Genomic DNA, 25,453 nt, shown 5'->3' with positions numbered 1-25,453 from the left:
AGTCTGAATGGTTTGAGCCCAGGATTTGGAACGAACATGTCGTCCATTTTGCTATACAATGCTCACAAGCTTCACAGCTCATCTGTGACTGTGCGGTAAAAATGAATGGCGCTGAATAGGCTTTTTTTGGAACCAGGGTTGCACATGTAACCTTTTTCCCCTGTCTCTGATGCTTTCCTATATCTCTCAGATGCATTTCAGACACTTCAAATCGTACTTCCTGTTGATTCATTTTTGGACTACATTTTTTTCCCTGTACGAATGTGCTATTCAATGCTAATACGGGCTAACAGCAGTTATACCAAATTCAATGTTTCATCAAATAATTGTTTTATATTTCTTTTGGATATCTACAGGAGTCCTACAATTCTAAATCAAATAGCTGAATGATCCATCTTATGAGCATCTTAAAAAAAGTTCAAATGTTAGTAGCTTAGTTGATATTGCCAGAGGCTTAGACTCTGGGGTTAATTAGCATCATCTGTAGCTAACTACACTCAAACATTCTTGATTAGTGTTTAATGAACAATTTGATGTGTGTGAAAAACAAAAATGATACTGCAGGAGTTTGCCACAGCATCTACGGTAGGTTTCTATCTGCTTCAATGTTGTTCCCTATGCATTCCCTTTTCTATTGTTACCATGACAACTGTCCATTTGAAGTTTTCACAGCACACACTAACTTCGGTGTCCAATCTGTTAGGTACAGTACAAAGCCAATGCTATATGAGGGAGTAAACTGAGTCAGATAAGAGGAGCTTTACATTTGGAAACACGGCATCAATAGACATCTTGATGGCAAAAGTTCAAAGCAATTATTTGACTAGCAGCCAATAAGATGTGGAACTCATGTATTTGCCAGGTAGACTGAGTACAGAACAAAGGCTGGAACGCTATCATTGAGTATGGAGGACTTTCCACAACTATGCTATCAGGAGTGCCTTTGATTTGCATAGCAGCAGCACATCCCAGACCTAGTGAGCTTAGAAATTGTCTGTCCCATGTTGTGACCTATTCAGTGCGGATGGCAAACCTGGCTGGAAAGTCATCCGGCTCACGGAATGGGACTGCTTATTGCTAAATCAAGTGTCAAATCCCTCCAATCAGGATACACTGTTGTGCAAGTCAAACACTTCTGAAAACGAGTTGTGGAAAATCCACCATCTGTAATTATTTAATTCTGGCCAAAATGTGGAAACAGTAAGGCTAGCGTTTTAATAGGAACAAACTAAGGACCTAAGTATACTGTATGTGTGTAGCGTTACAAGCAGGGATGTAGAGGTAAAAAGGTGGGTATATAAAGGTGGCTGAGAAACAAAGGCCAACACTAACAATGCTAATTTAGCATAATAAGTGCATAAGGCTATTCACCAAATGAATAAAAAGATTCCACTACATCATTGGTTACAATACATTAACCGGGAAGAGATACTGGTAATAACAACATTGTGGGCCTCAGGTCCTCCAACAACAACTCAAGATGTGATGTGACTGTTCAGGTAGCCTCTGAACGGTACAACATGGCATGCATGGCCAAGGCCAAAACTATTGGTACAATAAATCTTTAGAGCAATCAGTAACATACATTCCACGTCCAAATTTCCAAGGGGACCAGCCCCATCCCTGGCCCCTTATTAGCTTGTATTAATCCAGATTTCTGTTCTCTATCCTCACCATTTCACAACAGCTCACAGCCCAGTCCAGAAACAATCCCTGGGTACTTCATGTAGATCTGAAGGATTTGGACAGGTAAAACCATTTGGTAGTAGCTCCCTCTAGCATACCAGAGGGTGAAGGAGCTACTACCATATAATGTATACCTATTAACTTAATTCAGATCAACATGGCCACAGGGGTAGGAGCTAGGTGTTGTTTCTGGACAGGGCACTTGTCGAGCAATTGGAACTTCAGTGTTGTTACAGTTTAAAGTTACAAGTCAGTCTCAGTTAGAATGGACATGACACTTCTGACGTTCAACATTGGAGAGGATTACAAAGACAAAATTATCAAAGACGCTGATAGATTTACAGGCCTTACCCAAACGTCAGGTTGCGAGTCGTTGATTTCCAAGTACTGCAGCTCGATAACTGGGTGAGTTGGAGTCAGCAGAGTTAAGGTTGGTTTCCAAGTTGCTTAGGCAGGGGGGTTAGTTTTCCAGGTCGCTTCCGGCTAAGGTTGACTATATTAAAGAGGTTCCAAGTTTTGTTGGTCCACAACACAGGTTGAGGGTGTGGGCTGAGATGTGTCCAGTAATAGGGTATAGGGTCCTCTCCTTTTTAGGTTAGCTTGTGCTTTACAGCAATCTATGTGACCACATTTGAGACACTTAAAGGTGCCTGATATCCATACTCCTTTATCACTACCAAAGTGGTACTCTTCACATCACATTGGACAGGAAAAGGAGTGTGTGCATCTCATTGTTTTAAGCCAAATTAGTATGCATTTGAAAATGTTCACCTTTTCTGTAGATGTGTGTGCAATTGCATTTATGATGATATACTTTGAATCAATTCTGATAGCTCTCTGTGAAGAAAGCATATGTCTTTTGCCAACATGTTGTTGAGGACACAGAGTCATACGGCTGATCATCTTTCTGGCAGTTCGTATCAGTGTGCAGATGTTAGAGAGTAACATTAACAGGATACTGTTTTAAGTGTGTTTGTGTTGCTTGTGACATGGATTTAGCTTGTGTCTGTAGTAATGTAATTCTAAACGTCCCATTATTACAATGCTATATCGTCAGTGCAACTGAGAATACAAGTCGATTATTACAGAGACTGGATTATTCAAATATACCTGCACACAGTCTTTAAATGATACATATTAGTTATACAACATACATATTATAAATAGCCTTTTTAAAATATGTTAATTTAGAAATGGCTGCTTGCCACACACCTCTTAACACAATCAAAAATATGGTATTATTCAAAAGATATCGTGATGTGTTTTGTTATAATGATTGTTATGACGTCTCACGATTATTCGATTCTTTCTTCCACCAACCCCAAGCCACGCTTTCCAGTGCTGGCAGCGGTAGCTCCTTGTCGTGCAGTCCCACAGAATGCTCCTTGACCGCGGCCTCTCCTTGGTCTTTTCCCCCGGCTCCTTCTCTTCCGACTGTTTTACAACCCCAAAGCTGAAATGCGATCCCTTTGCAGTTTCCTCGGTAACCTACAGAATCTCTTCTGAGGCTGATTTTTTTCATCTTTTTGTTGTGATTATATTTGCAGCCTATTACTCTTTAATACCATATCTGGCGTTCTATTTAAATATAGGCCTAGTTGTACTCTCTGATAGCCTAATTATCAATCTAATGATCAATGATCAGGTAGGTTCACCTGTCAATTGTTTGTCAAATGCATTCAGTATTTCTGTGAAAGACACTGAAGATTATTGCATGCCATTACACATGTGATTGAAATTCACAGAACGATGTGTCAATATTAAATGCGTATCATACATCACCCCTACTTTCATCAATATGACAAGGCCAGAGTTATCATACAAGCAGAAACGTGTGTAGAAATTTAGGGTGTATGCCAACAACTAGACTACGAATGCATCATCGTGCTCAGGCTATGCGCGTTTACACACCACGTCAGTCCAGCAATAAAGAAAATATAACCTATAGACGTATTATACCTTTCCAATGCGCGTATATGCCCCACATCCAGAAAATGGGTAAAACATGGAATATTTTCCAATTCGTAGGCTACACATTGTTTGCTGATAGCAGCGGGGAAGGGTTGAGGACACGTCCGTAGTCTGTCACCCCCTCATTGAAGTCCAATAAACAGAAATGTAAGTGCATCACATTCCAAATGATCTGGTTCATTCAAAAGGAGTTGCAGCTTTGATGCTCCCTCCGTTCTTCCGTCAAATCTATTTCTCTATGGTGCTGCATCATACTTTATTTGTAGCTTGGAGGAGATGGATTGATCGATGGTGTCCGCATAGGTTATGTTGTGTACATTGTCGCCAATCTGTTTTCTCGCGCTTCATCTAGCTCTGTCACTTGCAACGAGAAGATGGAGATGCAAATTGTCAGAAAGAGGCGCAGGTGATTGGTGAAATCGTTTTTTCTCGATTATGTTCTCTCTTTGGCGCGCGCGCTCTCTCCCTCTATCGCTTGCAACGACGACCGGGACCGCGCGCACACACACGAAGCATAACAAGAAGAGGTTACGAGAGAGGGGGAAGTGTGTGGGAAGCATGGGCGCAAATGCGCTATAGGCTTACAGGATGCACAGTAAACGGTGTTAGCCTAAATGGTCACAAACGAACCAGACAACAGCCTACCAACTACACATTCATTTTTAGCAGAGTAAAACAGCTCTCCCAAGACTAAAGCATTCAATTGTGTTTCAAATGATGTGCATGTGCCCAACATTTGGGAACATTGGGAGCTTTCTGGGACCCTGGGAACCCACATATGCCTATACGGTGATCGTTTGGAAGCTATGGCATACTGTCAGTTGACCTTCATTTTATTTTTTTTACTCCTCAGTCATTTATATGTATCACGTCCTCTAAAGAAGACTGACAGTTAGACATTTGCATTGAGGCATTGGCTTAGGACACCAACGAACAGTGTTGATAAATCATATCTGAATACATAGGGAATCTCTATCTGTTCAGAAGACACTCCTCCAGCTGCAGAATGTGTACTTTATTTATTACCCACAGACGTGTGTTGTTCAACCCCAGGCCTGGAGATCAACTGGATTTGCAGCCATTTGTTGAAGACCAATAATAACAAACCTGATTTAACCAATCAAAGGCTTGATCAGTTGCTGGAGGGTCTCAAGGACCAGGATTGAAGACCACTGCCACACAAATGTTACCTCTCTGAACCTAGTAGCTCTGTAGCAGCAGCACTTCACACCACATGGTGCCACACCATGAAAATATAAATGCTAAGCATTTTCAGAGATAGAATTTTCCTAAAGGCTGATACGATGAAGTATGGAGTTGGACTGGTGAATGAATTGAAAGCAAACTCAGTGCCTTACATTTCTATCAACAATGGGTAGAGTAAGTCAAAATGTACAGCTCTTCATTCAACCACTGATGCAGATGGCATTTTGTTAAACAAAATACTCACTAAACTGAAGGATTCTTATTCCATGCATCTTTGAATGAACACATAACTACACCATTTGTATTCTGACCACCTGTTCCGTGTTCTACAGCAGTTTATTAAAGATGAGACTGTACTAGCCAATCATGGTTCCTGGATCCAACCAAGCCAGCCATGGGGGGATAAATCAGTATTCCCAGTTTCCATGACAACCATACTGTATGCCATTGATTATTTCCCTTTTATCTGCAGGCAGCACAAAAGGAGATTTTTACTTGAAGAGGAGGAAAATATAGAGGAAAATGGAGAGAGTGAGCGATCTTGGTGTAAAAAAATACATCTGAACAGTTTGGTCCTTGGTATTTTATTAGGATCCCCATTAGCTGATGCAAAAGCAGCAGCTACTCTTCCAGGGATCCACACAAAACATGAAACATAATACAGAATGACATATTACAGAACATCAATAGACAAGAACAGCTCAAAGACAGAACTACATAAAAAAAATACTTACATATCAATGCATGCACACAAACTATCTAGGTAAAATTGGGGAGAGGCGTTGTGCCGTGAGGTGTTGCATTATCTGTTTCTTTTTAACCAGGTTTGCTGTTTATTTTAGCAATATGAGATGGAAGGAAGTTCCATGCAATTAGTGCTCCATATAATTCTGTACGCTTTCTTGAACTTGTTCTGGATTTGGGGGCTTTGAAAAGACCCCTGGTGGCATGTCTGGAGGGATAAGTGTGTGTGTCCGAGCTGTATGTTTGTTGACTATGTAAACAATTTGGTATTTTCAACACATTAATGTTTCTTATAAAAAGAAGAATTGATGCAGTCAGTCTTAACTCAACTCTTAGCCAAGAGAGACTGTCATGCATAGTATTTATATCAGCCCTCTGATTACAATTAAGAGCAAAACGTGCCGCTCTGTTTTGGGCCAGCTGCAGCTTAACTAGGTCTTTCCTTGCAGCACTGGACCACACGACTGGACAATAATCAAGATTAGAGAAAACTAGCCTCAGAACTTTACAAAATTCAAACTTGCAATGCTTTTTTTTCATTATTAGTTTTTTATGCATGAATATAATTGCTCACTGTTCGTTGCTGGCATTTTCTGCCTAAGTATGCCCACTTTTCCAATGAAATAATCATTACAATAATTGCCAACATCAAATAGTTTCATAATGAATAAGCCATCTGATTCGATGAAAGATGGAGTTGAATTTGACTTTCTGCCCATAATTTCATTTAAAAGTACGACAGTTGTTTTCCATCAATCTTTATATCATTGATCTTGACTTCATGATACAGTTTCTTATTTTTTTTGTTAAGTTTAATCACATAATTTCCCAATTTTCAGCAAGTAAGCCAGTCAGATGTGCAGCCAGACTTATTAGCCACTCCTTTTGCCCCATCTCTTTCAACTATACAGTTTTTCAATTCCTAATCAATCCATGGAGCCTTAACAGTTCTAACAGTCAGTTTCTTAATTAACAGGTGCATGTTTATCAATAATTTGAAGAATTAAATTCTTCAAGTGCAGTGTCTGGATGCTCCTCAGTAATCACATCAGACCAACAAATATTTTTAACAGCATCCACAAGAGTCATAGAAAAATCTATTACTATTTAACAGACTTCAGTCTGGTTATTACTATGGTTACCATCAGGAGAGAGATGAGATCTGACCTCGGTGATGTTGCAGTATGATTTTACTTTCTTCGACTGAACTCTTTTCCCCACTATATTATAATTCATTATTTTAAATGTGTCTCGCACACACACACACACACACACACACTGCCTATTTTCATATCAAGGCTTATCGGTGGTCATCTCCTGGACTATTCAAAGTGCCTGATTACGTAATTGCTACTAAAACAAGGGCTGCTCTGGGTAGTTTGTAAGCTCAGTGGGACACAAGGACACTTGTCAGCAGATGAAGACAACAGTCAATCAAGACAAAAAACTCACATTCGATTTGTGCATTACCCTATTTCATCAAAACTTGATTTCAGTGTAAAAGTGTAAAAGCATTCATGCATTACGAGACAGAGAGCATGTTTGAACTGATGTACAGTTAAGTTTGGATTTGTATGTATTTCATACAATCTAGTTTCAAACGGGCAGTGTAGTACTTCGTTTGGCACAAGAGCTGCTTTTTTTTCCACAAACGGGGTCCAATTCATTGTATAATATTGTTAAAGTACAGATTCAAACCGATCACGGTACACTGTTGATGTGTAAAACTTGTGATGGCGTTCTTCTGTCTTGTGCTGCAAATACAAGAGTCCTGGACATCAAATCCAATAATGATTGCTGTGTGTGTGTGTGTGTGTGTGTGTGTGTGTGTGTGTGTGTGTGTGTGTGTGTGTGTGTGTGTGTGTGTGTGTGTGTGCGTGCATATGCGTGCATATGCGTGTGCTTTCAGAAAGTATTCATACCCCTTCACTTATTACACATTTTGTTGTTACAGCCTGAATTCAAAATGGGTAAAATGTATATTTTCTGTCACCCATCTACACACAATTCCAGGCTGTATCACAACCGGCCATGATTGGGAGTCCCATAGGGCAGTGCACAATTGGCCCAGCATAGGGTTTGGCTGAGGTAGGCCGTCATTATAAATAAGAATTTGTTCTTAACTGACTTGCCTAGTTAAATAAAAAATAAATAAAACAAATACCCCATAATGAAAAAGTGAAAACATGTTTTTAGAAAATGTTCACACCCCTGAGTCAATACTTTGTAGACGCAACATTGGCAGTGATTACAGCTGAGTGTCTTTCTGGGAAAGTCTCTTAAGAGCTTTCCACAACTGGATTGTGCAACATTTGCCCATTGTTCTTTTCAAAACCCGTCAAGCTCTGTCAAATTGGTTGTTGATCACTGCTAGGCAACCATTTTCAGGTCTTCCAATAGATTTTCAAGTAGATTTAGGTCAAAAGTGTAACTGGGCCAACATTCAATGTCTTCTTGGTAAGCAACTCCAGTGTAGATTTGGCATTGTGTTTTAGATTATAGTCCTGCTGAAAGGTGAATTCAACTCCCAGTGTCTTATGAAGAGCAGACTGAAAAAAATCCTCTCCACAGGGATTTTGCCTGTGCTTAGCTCCATTCCATACATTTTTTTATCCAGAAAAACTCCTAAGTCAGAAAAATTATTGCAAGCATTCCCATAACATGATGCAGCCACCACAATGCTTGATATATGGAGAGTGGTACTCAGTAATGTTGCATTGGATTTGCCACAAAACAAACATAACACTTTGTATTCAGGCCAAAAAGTTAATTGATTTGCCAACTTTTTTGCAGTATTACTTTAGTGCCTTGTTGCAAACAGCAAGTATGTTTTGGTATATTTTAATTCTGTACAGGCTACCTTGTTTTCACTCTGTCAATTAGTTTAGTGTTGTGGAGTAACTACAATGTTGTTGTTCCATCCTCCATTTTCTCCTATCACAGCCAATGCGAGACATTGGAAAACCTCCCTGGTCTATGTGGTTGAATCTGTGTTTGAAATTCACTGCTCGACTGAGGGACCTTACAGATAATTGCATGTGTGGTGTACAGAGATAAGGTAGTCACTCAAAAGTCATGTTAATCTCTATTATTGCACACAGAGTGAGTCCATGCAACTTATTAAGACTTGTTAAGCACATTTGTACTCCAAAAAGTATTAAGGATTGCCATAACATAAAGGGTTAACTCAAGACATTTCAGCTTTTGATTTGTAATTCATGTGTAAAGAATTTGACAATGTTTAGGCCAGTGACAAACAATCTACATTTAATCAGTTGTAAATGCTCAACAATTGCTTAACAAGTGTTGATACAAACGGGAAACTGTTGAGCATGTATAACCCAGCAGCGTTGCAGTTCTTGACACAAAGCGGTGCGCCTGGCACCTTCTACTATACCTCATTCAAAGACACTTAAATCTTTTGTCTTGCCCATTCACCCTCTGACTGGCACACATACACAGTCCATGTCTCAATTGTCTCAAGGCTTAAAAATCATTATTTAACCTGTCCCCTCCCCTTCATCTAAACTGATTGAAGTGGATTTAACAAGAGACAGTTGAATTAATAAGGGATCATAGCTTTCACCTGTATTCACCTGGTCACTCTGTCATGACATTCACCTGATCACTCTGTCATGGCTGTTCTTAATATTTTTTTAAGGCAGAACTGAATGCTCTCCCACTGGGCACAGACCTCCGTCCAATGTTTAGTTTGTTGTTGGCGGACGTCAATTCTATGTGAAATCAACAAAACTTTAAACCATGTAATTGCGTTTTGGTTTAAAGTTGGGTAAAAATGAGACAGACTGTAGTCAAGTTGCAATAACATGCATGGACGTGGTTCCCATGTCACATCTTTGTTTGTTTTTTACTTTTTCCCTGAGTATTGGGACTCTGGATTCAGATCGTGTAATGTCATTTGAGAAGCTGTGTTTTTAACAAAACCCATTTAGCTGACAAGCAAAAACATTTAATCTACATAGAATAACAGGACATTTAAAGGTGAAGAATTTGTGAACCAATTTGTGAACCACTAATAAAATAGCCAGCATTAATTGTTGATGGGGGAAAATAACTTATTCGCTCCATCATTAATTACATGATTACATATTGCAGTCCCACTGTGAAACCCACTCACAAATACTGTTGAATTAGAAAAAAGGTTAATGTTCATAATTGCACATTACCACCACCAGCCAATCCCATGGGGTACTAGATAAATCGGAAAAACTTTGTTTTCTACAATGTATCTCTAATTCAGAATATACAAATGTACCAGGGTCGTTCTTCCAATAAAATGCGTGCCTTTTGGGTCCATTTGATATCTTAAGTAGAAATTGTGCAGCAATATTGAATTTTAAAAGTCTGTTATGGTCAATGAATATTGACCACATGGACAAAGTAATATATATTTATATATGTTTTCCTAATTTTAAGGTCAACTCTTTCATGTGAACTGAACTCTCATTTTAATATAGTGAAACTACTCCTTATTTATTTTTATATTTGTTGAAAGAAACATTGAACATCTAATAGTCAAATCATAGCGTAAAAGCAGGTGATCTGGTTCTACTATTTTTGGCCATTTTCTAGTGTTTTGTGGTGGAAAACTGAGTGAGTCAAGCATGACTCATCAACCCTGTTACCCATAGATAGACAACATGAAACTGTTAAAACATTTCTAGACTTTTTTAATCTTGCTTAAACTGCCCCACCCTGTTGAATACAACAAGCTTCTATTTCCCCTGTCAGGGCATTCATGGCTGATTTAAGATTACATTATTAATATTGTTACTTTTATTTGGTACTCAAAGCTGCAATATGTAACTTTTGAAGTTACAAAATTCAAGTTATACATCTGTCATTCTCATAGAAAGCAAGTCTAAGTAGCGGTAGATCTGTTCTATGTGTGCTATTTCTATGCTTCCGGTTTTTAAGTTTTGTTTTTGTCTTTTACTCTCGGTTTTGTATACCAGCTTCAAACAGCTGAAAATACAATATTTTTGTTACTGGAAAATATATTTCACAGCGGTTTACATTGCATTCGGAAAGTATTCAGACCCCTTGAATTTTTCTACATTTTCTTACATTACAGCCCTATTCTAAAATATATATATTTTTAATATTTCAATGTACACACAATACCCCATGATGACAAAGTGAAAACAGGTTTTCAGAAATGTTTGCCAATTTATTCAAAGTAAAAAACAGAAATAACTTATTTACATAAATATTCAGACCCTTTGCTATGAGACTCGAAATTGAAATCAGGTGCATCCTGTTGTCACGCCCTGACCTGAGTATTCTTTGTTTTCTTTATATATTCTGGTTAGGTCAGGGTGTGACGAGGGTGGTATGTGTGTTTTTGTCTCATCAAGGGTTTTTGTACCGTCTAGGGGTTTTGTAGATTTATGGGGTTGTTTACCATCTAGGTGTTTATGTAGGTCTATGGTTGCCTAGATTGGTTCTCCATTAGAGGGAGGTGTTTATCGTTGTCTCTGATTGGGAACCATATTTAGGCAGCCATCTTCTTGGATATTTCGTGGGTTATTGTCTGTGATGTTACATGTTTGCACTCAGTTTTGATAGCGGTCACAGTCGTCTTGTTATTTTGTTTGTTTGTTTGTTTGTTTAGTGTACTTCGTGTTTTTTTGTCTTTCATTAAAAATATGTATTCACATCACGCTGTGCTTTGGTCTCCTCCATACGACGATCGTGACACCTTTTTCCACTGATCATCCTTTTTACAACTTGATTGGAATCCACCTGTAGTAAATTTAATTGATTAGACATAATTTGGAAAGGCACATACCTGTCTATATACATGGTTGACAGTGCATGTCAGAGAAAAAACCAAGCCACGAGATTGAAGGAATTATCTGTAGAGCTCAGAGAAAGGATTGTGTCAAGGCACAGATCTGGGGAAGGGTACCAACATATTTCTGCAGGATTGAAGGTGCCCAAGAACACAATGGCCTTCATCATTCTTAAATGGAAGATGTTTGGAACCACCAAGATTCTTAATAGAGCTGGCCTCCCGCCCAAACTGAGCAGTCAGGGGAAAGGGGCCTTTGTCAGAGAGGTGACCAAGAACCCAATGGTCACTCTGATAGAGCTCTTCAGCTCCTCTGTGGAGATGGGAGAATATTCCAGAAGGACAACCATCTCTGCAGCACTCAACCAATTAGGCCTTTAAGGTAGAGTGACCAGACGGAAGCCACTCCTCAGTAAAAGGCACATGACAGGCCGCTTGGAGTTTGTGAAAAGGCACCTAAAGACTCTCAGACCATGTGAAACAAGATTCTCTGGTCTGATGAAACCAATATTGAACTCTTTTGCCTGAATGCCAAGTGTCACTTCTGGAGGAAACCTGGCAACATCCATACAGTGAAGCATGGTGGTGGCAGCATCATGCTGTGAGGAGATTTTTCAGCGACAGGGACTGGGAGACTAGTTAGGACCGAGGGAAAGATGAACGAAGCAAAGTACAGAGAGATCCTTAATGAAAACCTGCTCCAGAGCACTGGGCCGAAGGTTCACCTTCCAACAGGACAACAACCCTAAGCACACAGCCAAGACAACGCATGAGTGGCTTCAGGAAAATTCTCTGAAGGTCCTTGAGTGGCCCAGCCAGAGCCCGGACTTGAACCCGATCAAACATCTCTGGAGAGAAAATAGCTGTGCAGTGATGCTCCCCATCTAACTAGACAGAGCTTGAGAGGATATGCAGATATTAAATGGGAGAAACTCCCCATATACAGGTGTGCCAAGCTTGTAGAGTCTTACCCAAGAAGACTTGAGGCTATAATCTCTGCCAAAGGCTCTTCAACCAAATACATAAGCAAACATTTCTAAAAACGTTTTTGCTTTGTCATTATGGGGTATTTGTATGTAGATTGTTGAGGGGAAAAACACATTTAATAAATTTTTGAATAAGGCTGTAATGCGGAAAAAGTGAAGGGGTCTGAATACTTAACGAAAGCACTGTATATACTGTAAATGTTTTCAACTGATCCTGGGGGACATTCAGACATGTACGTGTTCATGAGAGCCTCACCTTTCCACAGAGGGATATTAGTTTGTAGCCCAAACTGTTCAGACGCTACAGAAGTAGCAGACAGAAATACGCAGACAGAAGTAAGCAGATCAGCTGTAAGACTCTTGTGGGGGTCGTACAGCAAAACGGGGAACACCGTGATCATGAGAAGTCTCATCAGATGAGTAATAGTTTGTTCGGACGCTACAGATGATTTTTCTGAGAAGACCGAGTATTGGGATGTCTCATGATCTGAACAACACCACCCTAGCTCTGTCACATTTCACAGCAGATGCGGAAGTGCAACATCAGTGGATGCGGTGGATTGAGTTGTATCCAATGCAAAAAAACAAACAGATATCTCTAGCTTAGGCCTGATCACCGACAACGATGAGACACTCTATAGGGAGGAGGTCAGAGACCTGGCCGTGTGGTGCCAGGACAACAACCTCTCCCTCAACGTGATCAAGACAAAGGAGATGATTGTGGACTACAGGAAGAGGAGGACCGAGCACTCCCCCATTCTCATCGACGGTGCTGTAGTGTATCAGGTTGAGAGCTTGAAGTTCCTTGGTGTCCACATCACCAACAAACTAACATGGTCCAAGCACACCATGACAGTTGTGAAGAGGGCACGACAAAGCCTATTCCCCCTCAGGAGACTGAAAATATTTGGCATGGGTCCTCAGATCCTCAAAAGGATCTACAGTTGCACCATCGAGACTGGTTGCATCACAGCCTGGCACTACAGAGGGTAGTGCGTACAGCCAAGCTTCCTGCCACCCAGGACCTCTATACCAGGTGGTGTCAGAGGACTCCAGCCACCCTAATCATAGACTGTTCTCTCTGCTACTGCACAGCAAGTGGTACCAGAGTGCCAAGTCTAGGTCCAAAAGGATTCTTAGCAGCTTCTACCCCCAAGCCATAAGACTTCTGAATAGGTAATCAAAGGGCTACCCAGACTATTTGCATTACCCTCCACCCCCTCTTTTACGCTGTTGCTACTCTCTGTTTATTATCTAGACATAATTGAGGTAAAATGTACATGTACAGTAGTTAAGAGTTAAAGTAACTATCTCGACTAACCGCTGCCCCCACACATTGACTCTGTACCGTTACCCCTGTATATAGCCTCGCTATTGTTATTTTCCTGCTGCTGTTTAATTATTTGTTACTTTTATTTTCATTTTTTTACTTAACACTTACTTTTCTTAAATCTGAATTGTAAGTTATGGGCTTGTAAGTAAGGATTTCACTGTAAGGTGTTGTATTCGGCGCGTTTGACAAATACAATTTGATTGGATTTGAACTGACACATTTTATAGGGATTTTTTTGTTATGGTAATTAGATCAGCAGAATTATCTATATCATTGAATCTCTTGATCCTCTCCCTGAGAATACCTTGTTGTTAATTTTGATGTTGAGTCGTTATACACAAATATTCCATACGAGGTCGGCATTGAAGCTATGGAACATTTTCTTCTGCAACGTGACCCTAATGAACTACCTTCCAGTGCCTGCATTATAACATTGGCTGAAATAGTACTCACACATAACTATTTCATGTTTCTAAATGCTTTCTTTATTCATACGAAGGGTAGTGCTATGGGATCCCCCATGGCTCCTAACTATGCTAATATGTATGTGGGTTACATAGAGAAACAGTCTATTTTCAATCCTCTCAAAAATGTTTTCTTGCCTAACGTCATTATTTGGAAACGGTATATTGATATTTTTGTTCTATGGAAGGGTGATGCAAAACATCTACAGGCATTCCATGCTTTTCTTAACTCCTGTTCTGATCATTTGAGATTTACTATGCAATTAGATACACGTCAAATCAGTTTTCTTGAGCTTCTGATCTTGTGTGAAGATAATGTTCTATACACTGATCTACACAGGAAGCCTACTGATCGTAACAGTTTGTTGAGGGCTGATAGTTGTCACCACTTCCCTTGAAAAATAGTTTGCCCTACAGCCAATTCTGTCGAATCAAAAGAATTTGCAAAAAACAATCAGATTTTGACAGAAATATTGAGAAAATTCAAAACAAAACGAGACATGACCTTTTTCAAGGTCAGTCTCGCAAAAATACTATTTATTGTGTTCTAACTACCCGCTATTCAAAGTGTTCTGAACAAATTAAGGGAATTGTTCACAAACATTGGCACATTCTAAAATCCGATGATAGTCTCGGTAATGTGTTTTCGGACCTTCCCTTGGACGTATTCTCGCTGGGCAGAAATCTCAGAGACCAATTGGTACACTCTGATTTACCACCCCAAGATATTCCTCAACAACGTCTATTTGCGCCCCTACTAGATGGAAATTACAAATGTAATGGCTGTGCTCAATGCAATGGCACTTATAATTGTAGATCCTTCAAACACCCACAAACAGGGAAATCGATCAAAGGTGTAATTATGTGCTCCACTAAGGCAGTTATTTATCTTATAACTTGTCCTTGTGGTAAAAATTATGTGGGTAAAACAAAGCGCAAATTAAAAGTACGTATCTCAGAGCATCGTAGCACCATTAGGTGTAAAAACTTTACTTACCCAGTTGCGGCCCACTTCTTGGAGGCAGGCCACTCGATTTCGTCTCTGCGTTATTTTGGCCTCGAGCATGTCACCCTCCCAGGAGAGGGGGTGACCTTGATAATTTATTGTTAAAACGAGAGGCTGCCTGGATCTTTAACTTAAAGACCCTTGCTCCCCCTTAGGTCTCAACGTAGACTTTGATCTGAAGCCATTCTTGTGATTATTGTGACTTTGCCATTGTAATTGTTTGTAAACTTGTGTAGTCGAAAATGAATTTATGATCGTATGCTATCCATTTGTTGTTTGTATGCTGTTCTTTGTATGCCATTTTAATATTTGATAATTAACCAATGATATTAGGCCACTCTTGGCCATGATTACAGACACCTGTGTCTTTTGACACTATATAAACGAGTCATCCCGCAGTGTTTGTGATTATACCTTGATGAAGACAGCTTGGCTGTCGAAACGTTGGTAATTACATGTTTTGCATCTGAGCTCTTAGAGTGTGCTGCTCTCTTTTATTTTCAAGTTTTCTACTCCGTTAGCCAGCACCTCGCCTAAATAGTTGTGCGTTTCTTTTTCTTCTAGATTATGCTAATTCGATTTATCAAAAGGCACCGAATTGGTGGAACGACCCACCAACTAATGTACAGGCTACAGAGTATTAACAATTGCATCAAACAAAGCCAATAGATTTATTCTTAGAGGCACAATTATAGGCATTTAATTCCGAAATTCATTAAATTATTGTTTTCCATACGCATTTCTTCATCTCTGTATTTGATTACGGCATACATGCTAACACTGACCATTGGAAAGGAGATTTTCTCTAAACCAGCAATCAGTGAACGCTTAGCTTGTTTCATGGTGCAGTTTGATTACAAATCTATTTAAATAATTAAACTATTCTATGCTTCCAGCACAATAGTATAAAGAAACATTTTATAATATTTTGAACCTGACATACCAATACGGTCAAATTGTTGTTTGACATACTGTAGTGCATCATGTCAATGCATCACTTCAACAACAAAAGACTACAAACTGCAAGTGGGCACTTCTTATTTATTTAAGGTATGAATGTGAGCTATTGATGGTTTATGATATATAATTTGATTTGATTGACACATAAAAAGGCACAGAGAAGGAATGCAAAGCCGAATGGTAACCAACAGTATGCTTTCATAGTGGTGTATTTAAATCGACTCCTAACAAATACAATGGATTGGGAACTGCCAGCATGCATGTACTTAACGAGAGCTTGCAGATACCCAGAAAAACAATGTATTTTAATTGGTGCTATATAACTGCAATGTATTTATATACTTTTGACTTTGTAATCCAGTACAAATCTTTTCGGGATATATGTTCTACATACCTATCTCAGGGTGTTGATGTCTCCCCTCCACCGGCACACTGACTGTCCTTCGGAGCAGCTTGGTGCGCTCACTGCGCTGAGACCCTGAGCGACGCTCACGCATTAGTAAAGGGTGAACCTATGGTCGGAACAGAGGGTCAGAGAGGTCAAAGTAAATTGTTCAGATTGTACCTCGGTCACTCCACGCCCGTTCATCCCTCCTACTAGCACCTTCCCCACATAATGTAGAAATCACTGGTGTTGGGCACTAAAGTCTCACTTCTTTAGCTGTTGTCCTCCTAAAAAAGTGATTGTACAGAATCTTAAATCATTTCATTTATGTTAAATGGATAATTTCATTTACGCTAAATGATCATATCAAACCAGAGCATATACTGTATAAGAAAAAGTTAGTTGTGTAACACTGCTACATGTTTTTATAATTTTATTTATGTCCATTTCATGGTGTAAAATGTTCAGTTACCTTCATATGACTTAATATATATATACAGCATTTAACATAAAAAAGCTCAAAGCTGAAAACCTCCCCTTCTGAAATTTAAACCTTTGAGAGTTGACTGTCTCAAGAACCAAGGGCATTTTCCACCCACACTTAAAGGCTAGAACAACACATTCCCAATGTGAAAGGTCAAGTTCCTTTTGAACACGCAAAGCCTTACCCAGAAGCACTTTGTCTCTGTGTGACACAAATAGTTAAAGTGAATAGAATGTTGGGGTTAAAGCTACATTCAGGTATTTAATAAAACAAACTGCCATGTGTATCGGTATACAGCCTGCCTTTAGGATTGGTAGAGGGAAATGTAACCCTTCTCAAATTCATAGACAGCACAAACTCTTGAAAGTCTGTGACATCCACATGATCGTTTAACACATTTAGAAAATGTACACGTTTTTGTTGCTTTTAAACAATATAACCATATGTCATTGTATACCTTATGTGGGTTATTATATAGAAAGAAGGTTGTGCTAAGCTCATGATGCATTTATAAGTAATATTCCTTAGGAATCAATCTGTAAATAAATATCCATTCATTTAAATGACCATGTAAATGACCATTGAACAGATTTCCATTTCCATTCATTGTATTACTAACCATCAGTCTTGTGTCAATTTCATTATGAAATCGTGACAGCGGAGGCAACTCAAATCTCTTTAGCAACTATGTACACTTCAGAGATACAAATATCCCTTTAATATCAGTACTACTGACCTTGTATCTGAAAATATTGATTTATCATATACTGTAATTTACTGCGACCTTCAAAACCATGCAGCACATATTGTATTAAATGTCATATTTCATTTGTGAGCCGTTCTTATGTCCCCTATCCTCTCTATAAACACTAGTAGCTTTGTTGATCCTGTAACTCTGAAATTGTGAAATTTTCCCAGATATTGCATTGAGTTCATATATTACATCCGACATATTGCATGGAGATCATTTTACTATACATAGTTGTTTGACATCATGAAATACCACAGAGAGAAAAGTAGATGGTTCAGCACAACCTCAATGAACTTGAAGAGCTACTGTACATTATGTTTAGTGGGTTCTGCTGTTAGCTGGGGCAAAGAGACCTTGGCTAAGGGACAGTGAAAGGACAAGCGAGTGGTCTGAAATACCTTCTCTCACAGGTATTTCCCCAGACAGGTGACGTGAGCCACCAGTGACATTGGCATTGTAATACTGTGTCATAATAAGTAGCAGAAAACAACACAAAAAAAGTGTAGCAATGGTAACGTTAGCAATGACAAATTTTCATCCCAATTGACTTATAAGATCTATTAAGTTGAATCTAAGCTAAATAGCTTTTTACCTTTATTCACTGGTATAGTATTGCACAGATTTTTCAAATGCACTACCCCAGTACGTGCAGTGACTAAAACATATTGGGGATGTTTTGTATGACTATAAATAATAATGAACTATAATCAATGTTTGTGCTATGTACTCAGATCAATAGATTAATTTCATCCCCCATCCCATCCACACTAAAGGAAAAGGTAAGAGGGATTCCTCTCATTTTCATAGTAAACCCTAACCCTAAAACAATGATTACGATCATATAAGTTTACATTTACAACAACAAAAAAGTGTCTCCCGGACACTCTTTGGAGGACTGGGGGGGGGGGGTACTACTGTACTTTAAACAGTACAATACCTCATTGTATTGTTGAATGTCTCCCTCCAGTGGCTAGTTTTGGGACATCAGCTCTCACATGTGGACTGCCCCTTGTTGTATTATTAAGCTGCATCTGCCCAGAGCGGAAATGTATTTCTTTTTTCAATTAGTAACTTTTTTGATTAATTACTTTAATCGACAAATTTGTCCACTTCCACTGTCCTAATCGGAACTAATAAAACACTGATATATTGCATACATCATCAATACTTTAGCTTGTATTAATTTCATCAGTCTGTATATGTATGAGCTGTAAAATAGGAGTATTCAAATGGGGGGAAAGATAATACAAAAACACATTTTAAAAATTGTATAACACAATAACATGCTTGCTGTTCTTCACAACAACAATTCCTTAAATATGTTCATAACCACTTGATGAGACACCGCTTATTAACTAAATAATTCAATAACCCCCACTTGGACCTAATGGAAACGTATAGAATTTAATAGAAATATAATTGAATAATTAAACAGAGCTAGGGATCTGATGTGGATCTCTATGGCTGCATTTACCCAGGCAGCCCAATTCTGATATTTGTTTCACTGATTGGTCTTTTGATCAATCAGATCAGCTCTAAATGAGCTCTGATGTGAAAAGATCTGATTTGATACCTTGTTTCTCACCCCTGTCCCTCAATCCTAGACTGAAAAAGTCCTAGGTAGTCTGGTGTATGGACTCTCTCTAGTAGCGTTATAAGGTTTAAACACATCACCTTTAATAGGTAACAGAATAAAGTAGGACCTAGTCTGGATACTCAAATGATCTATATAAAACAACAGTACCTTTAATGGTTAGGGACAACACTTCGATCCAAACAGGGGTTAGGTGCACCATACCCATATAGGTAAATTCTTCAGAGCTCAATGTGGACTCTCTAGTCTAGTCAATCAAATAGATTCACTGACCAATTAAGAGCTTGGGAGAAATGAAAATCAGCAGGACTGTGGTTGTGTTCCATGTCCTGCATGTGCTTGTCTCTTGTGAACAAGATGGAGGTATTCATCCTACCTCCTCCTGGTCAAACATGTAGCGCTGACTCCCAGTTCTCATCGAGCGACATGGGTTCCAACCCGGGGGATCATAAGCCAGGCCATTGGAAGGGGTCTGGGGCCGCGAGGACAAGGGGGAGGCACAAATTCCATCTAAGAATGAGATAAGAGGAATTTGTTAATTGAAACATTTTAACAAAAACTGGGATCAATAGCACAATTAACAGTGGTAGAGTGGCAGTGGCAGAAAAACAAAACAATTATTTTCTCCAGGAGGTAGCAGCAGAGTTTGCCGTAAATAGAGTTGGCAATCAGGGTTACGGATTGTCCTGAAAATAAAATAGACCTATCCTCAATTCAGAAACTTCCATGAGATAGAAAGACAGTGGTGTCTTTTGACAAAGGAAGAGAGAGACCTCTATGCTATATCTATGTGCTGCCTCACGATACAGAAACTGGCTCCTGAACCAATGGGCTGTTCTGGATTGGACAAGGCTCACCAAAAGTATTTAATTGATTATAAACTGGGTGGTTCGAGCCATGAATGCTGATTGGCTGAAGGCTGTGGTATACAGTGCATTCAGAAAGTATTCAGACCCCTTCCCTTTTTCCACATTTTGTTACATTACAGCCTAATTCTTAATTGATTAAATACTTTTACTCATCAATCTACACACAATACCACATAATAACAAAGCAAAACCTTATTTTTCATTTTTTGCCAGTAAAATTTAATTTAAAAAAAAGTAATATATATATATCTTATTTACATACAGTGCCTTGCGAAAGTATTCGGCCCCCTTGAACTTTTGTCACATTTCAGGCTTCAAACATAAAGATATAAAACTGTATTTTTTTGTGAAGAATCAACAACAAGTGGGACACAATCATGAAGTGGAACGACATTTATTGGATATTTCAAACTTTTTTAACAAATCAAAAACTGAAAAATTGGGCGTGCAAAATTATTCAGCCCCTTTACTTTCAGTGCAGCAACTCTCTCCAGAAGTTCAGTGAGGATCTCTGAATGATCCAATGTTGACCTAAATGACTAATGATGATAAATACAATCCACCTGTGTGTAATCAAGTCTCCGTATAAATGCACCTGCACTGTGATAGTCTCAGAGGTCCGTTAAAAGTGCAGAGAGCATCATGAAGAACAAGGAACACACCAGGCAGGTCCGAGATACTGTTGTGAAGAAGTTTAAAGCCGGATTTGGATACAAAGAGATTTCCCAAGCTTTAAACATCCCAAGGAGAACTGTGCAAGCGATAATATTGAAATGGAAGGAGTATCAGACCACTGCAAATCTACCAAGACCTGGCCGTCCCTCTAAACGTTCAGCTCATACAAGGAGAAGACTGATCAGAGATGCAGCCAAGAGGCCCATGATCACTCTGGATGAACTGCAGAGATCTACAGCTGAGGTGGGAGACTCTGTCCATAGGACAACAATCAGTCGTATATAGCACAAATCTGGCCTTTATGGAAGAGTGGCAAGAAGAAAGCCATTTCTTAAAGATATCCATAAAAAGTGTTGTTTAAAGTTTGCCACAAGCCACCTGGGAGACACACCAAACCACCATGTGGAAGAAGGTGCTCTGGTCAGATGAAACCAAAATTGAACTTTTTGGCAACAATGCAAAATGTTATGTTTGGCGTAAAAGCAACACAGCTCATCACCCTGAACACACCATACCCACTGTCAAACATGGTGGTGGCAGCATCATGGTTTGGGCCTGCTTTTCTTCAGCAGGGACAGGGAAGATGGTTAAAATTGATGGGAAGATGGATGGAGCCAAATACAGGACCATTCTGGAAGAAAACCTGATGGAGTCTGCAAAAGACCTGAGACTGGGACGGAGATTTGTCTTCCAACAAGACAATGATCCAAAACATAAAGCAAAATCTACAATGGAATGGTTCAAAAATAAACATATCCAGGTGTTAGAATGGCCAAGTCAAAGTCCAGACCTGAATCCAATCGAGAATCTGTGGAAAGAACTGAAAACTGCTGTTCACAAATGCTCTCCATCCACCCTCACTGAGCTCAAGCTGTTTTGCAAGGAGGAATGGGAAAAAATGTCAGTCTCTCGATGTGCAAAACTGATAGAGACATACCCCAAACGACTTACAGCTGTAATCGCAGCAAAAGGTGGCGCTACAAAGTATTAACTTAAGGGGGCTGAATAATTTTGCACGCCCAAATCAGTTTTTGATTTGTTAAAAAAGTTTGAAATATCCAATAAATGTCGTTCCACTTCATGATTGTGTCCCACTTGTTGTTGATTCTTCACAAAAAAATACAGTTTTATTTCTTTATGTTTGAAGCCTGAAATGGGGCCGAATACTTTCGCAAGGCACTGTAAGTATTCAGACCCTTTGCTAACTGACTCGAAATTGAGCTCAGGTGCATCCTGTTTCCATTTATCATCCCTGAGATGTCGCTACAACTTGATTTGAGTCCACCTGTAGTAAATTACATTGATTGGACATGATTTGGAAAGGCACACACCTGTCTATATAAGATCCCACAGTTCACAATGCATGTCAGAGCAAAAACCAAGTCATGAGGTCGAAGGAATTGCCCGTAGAGCTCCGAGGGAGGATTGTGTTGAGGGACAGATCTGGGCAAGGGTACCAAAACATTTATGCAGCATTGAAGGTCCCCAAGAACACAATGGCCTCCATCATTCTTAAGTGGAAGACTCTTCCTAGAGCTGGCCGCTCAGTCAAACTGAGCAATCGGCGGAGAAGGGCCTTGGTCAGGGAGGTGACCAAGAACCCGATGGTCACTCTGACAGAGATCCAGAGTTCCTCTGTGTACAGCAGATGTGAGAACTTTCCAGAAGGACAACCATCTCTGCAGCACTCCACCAATCAGGCCTTTATGGCAGAGTGGCCAGACGGAAGCCACTCCTTAGTAAAAGGCACATGACAGCCCACTTGGAGTTTGTGAAAAGGCACCCAAAAGACCATGAGAAACAAGATTATCTGGTCTGATGAAACCAAGATTGAATTTTTTGGCCTGAATGCCAAGCCTCACGTCTGGAGGAAACCTGGCACCACCCCTATGGTGAAGCGTGGTGGTGGCAGCATCATGCCGTGGGGATGTTTTTCAGCGGCAGGGACTGGGAGACTAGTCAGGATCGAGGGATGGATGAACAGAGTAAAGTACTGAGAGATCCTTGATGAAAACCTGCTCCAGAGCGCTCAGGACCTCAGACTGGGTCAAAGGTTCACCTTCCAACAGGACAATGACCCTACAGTGGTTATTCCTGTAAAAGTTGTGTCATACAGCAGCACACTGCCGCAGAATTCTAAGGCATGTTATTTTAGTGTCAGCCATTGTTGCCATTATTGCTAGCTGGTGCTTTGAGAAGCATTTGACAGTCTTTAATATTGGCTGTACTAGAGAATTTAAAACCTTTTTTTGTAAGAACATAGTATATGGGAATGATTTGAAGAAATTTAGATTAATTAATTTGATTAATATTATAGTGTTTCTATTACAAGAAAAACTAAACCCTCTGGGTTTCCGTTAGGAAAATATGACGCTGTACAACATGACCGGTCGGGAGTAGGCTACAGTACTAAGAGCAAAATAATCCAAACCTTCCCACACCCTAATTGTAGTTTAACCAATACCCAAACGGATTTTCAGTGAAAATAAAAATCTAATTGATTTATCAAGACCAGTCCACATGCTTGTCTAAGAGCAGCCCGAAACGGTGTTGAAATAGTTGACCACATGTGGGTAGGCTATTGCTTCAACATGCTTTAAATGCCACAATGTCACAAATAATTTAACACACACACAATTCTTAAAACTCTGAGAAGGGTTATAGGAGGTGATCCATGATATTCCATGCGTATAACTTTTGTATCATGCCTTTAGTGAGAGGTCTCATGCTTTAATTTTAATCATTTCTGCCCTCTGAATTCATATTCATTATATAAATAGGCCCATGTGCACCTTGATTTTGGGGGTGCGCCATGCGGCCGTGCCTAACGGGGAAAGGGGGTGCACCATGCGGCCGTGCCTAATGGGGAAATGGGGCGCACCCCAGGCGACATGGAGATGCGGGGATCCGAGCTTGGGTGAGAGCCGAAGTCACCTTCCCGACCCTCCCGGGCCAGAACCTCGCGCCAAGGGAAGGGAGAAGCGGAAGGAGTGGGCCCCCTACCCTACCCAGTTCTCAGAGAGTTTACTGTTTACCCATGCTTCATTGGTTTGTTTCGCTTGATGGCCCTCTGATCTGCACTTGTTAGATGGCCCTCCTACCTACAACCATTTTCTACGGTTATATATGTGTTCCCTTTCTTGTAGTGTATCTTGTTGCCCATTTTAATATTTTCCAGGGCTTATAGATTGAGTCAATCCTTCATCAGATGAACCGCAACATGGCGGCTAAAGCGATTTAATTCATGAATGTATTTGAACATTTTTAATATTGTGAGAATGAACATTACAGTTACACCAACTGGTAGTCTAATCACACAATTGAACAAAATGGTAAGAGAACTGGTGAAGAATGTTACCTCTCTACACACACATTTCTTTACCGGAATCTCTAAATGAAAATACTGGCAGATCCATAAAATGTCCTTGTACAGTAGGAGATCTAATTAAATGTAGAGGATTCTAAATGAATATCTACGGGTCTTTTATACAATTATAATGCAGGTTTAATAAAAAAAATGTAAAAAAATGTATATGTTTATTAATTAAGAAGTCTTGCTTGTCTCAGAGCAGCGCGAAACAGTGCTGAAATAGTTGACCAGACGTGGGTAGACTATTGCTTGTTGGGGGGATCCCCATCACAGCCAAATGTGATACAGCCTGGATTCAAACCAGGGACTGTAGTGATGCCTTGCACTGAGATGTAGTGCCTTAGACCGCTGCGCCACTCGGGAGCCATAAGCAATATGACCAATATATATATATAATTTTTTTCTTCAGAACATTAACCAGGTGTTAATTTTCTTGTTTATTACTGTTCTGTAGTTTCGACCCAATGATTCATCTGACAAACAAAGACCTTTGGGCCCTGCAGGCGCAGGCATGGATCAAAGCTGGCGAGAGTATATTAATCATTATTTTATTAATGAAGCCTCATTTGTCTCGAGATTCATCCCAGTTGGTATTCTGTGGAACAATGCATTTTTTTTCGGTGTGGCCTGTTGTCCAGCCCTTTGTCCACTGATCTCCACGGATGGTTGTCGGCATGGTTGTAAGCTCTGCAAAAACACATTCACGTTTTTAGTACACAATTATTGATTTTATTACACAGTATGCCTACACATTGATAGGCTATAAACATGTTTTTAAAAGAAAATGCACTGAAACCAAAATACCTTTAGTTTTCTAAAATAATCATCTGCATGTTTGCCTGGCATGGATTGTGACTCCATCTCGTTCCTCGTCCTCTTCATCTCCGCCAATGCCGCATGACTTTTCACCAATAATTACATTTAGAGGATTGGAGGATTCTAAATTACTATCTAAGGGGCATTTTTCATTAGAGCAAATCTGATCTGTCAGAATATCTAAGGGGCGGCAGGTAGCCTAGTTATATAATTAATACGCAGGGTTAATAATAATAATAGCTTTGTTTTAAAAAAAACAATATTTTGGAGATGATTTCGTTTCAAATAACCAAAAGTGAATGATTTTAATCTGAATAAAGGAAAAATGCCCATTCTTG

The 25,453-nt window shown here is 39.6% G+C and overlaps 1 protein-coding gene across 3 annotated transcripts in view; it reads right to left on the bottom strand.

The window, feature by feature from the left end:
- Positions 1 to 25,453, bottom strand: part of LOC109903543 (ras/Rap GTPase-activating protein SynGAP-like) — a 115,156-nt gene that overhangs the window by 59,712 nt on the left and 29,991 nt on the right. For 2 of the 3 annotated variants that reach the window (XM_020500317.2, XM_031788695.1), the window contains exons 2-3: positions 19,762 to 19,895; positions 16,566 to 16,683 (exon numbers count right to left, since the gene is read on the bottom strand). In XM_020500317.2, coding sequence (XP_020355906.2) covers positions 16,566 to 16,683; positions 19,762 to 19,895 — 252 coding nt within the window. Of the gene's footprint in view, positions 1 to 2,037; positions 4,127 to 16,565; positions 16,684 to 19,761; positions 19,896 to 25,453 lie in introns of those variants that run through there. The other variant, XM_031788696.1, reaches the window with a different exon arrangement.

The sequence above is a fragment of the Oncorhynchus kisutch genome, linkage group LG14, assembly GCF_002021735.2.
Source record: "Oncorhynchus kisutch isolate 150728-3 linkage group LG14, Okis_V2, whole genome shotgun sequence".
Classification (NCBI taxonomy): domain Eukaryota; kingdom Metazoa; phylum Chordata; class Actinopteri; order Salmoniformes; family Salmonidae; genus Oncorhynchus; species Oncorhynchus kisutch.
The sequence above is the reverse complement of the archived record's forward strand: the minus strand, read 5'-3'. Positions and strand labels throughout refer to the sequence as shown.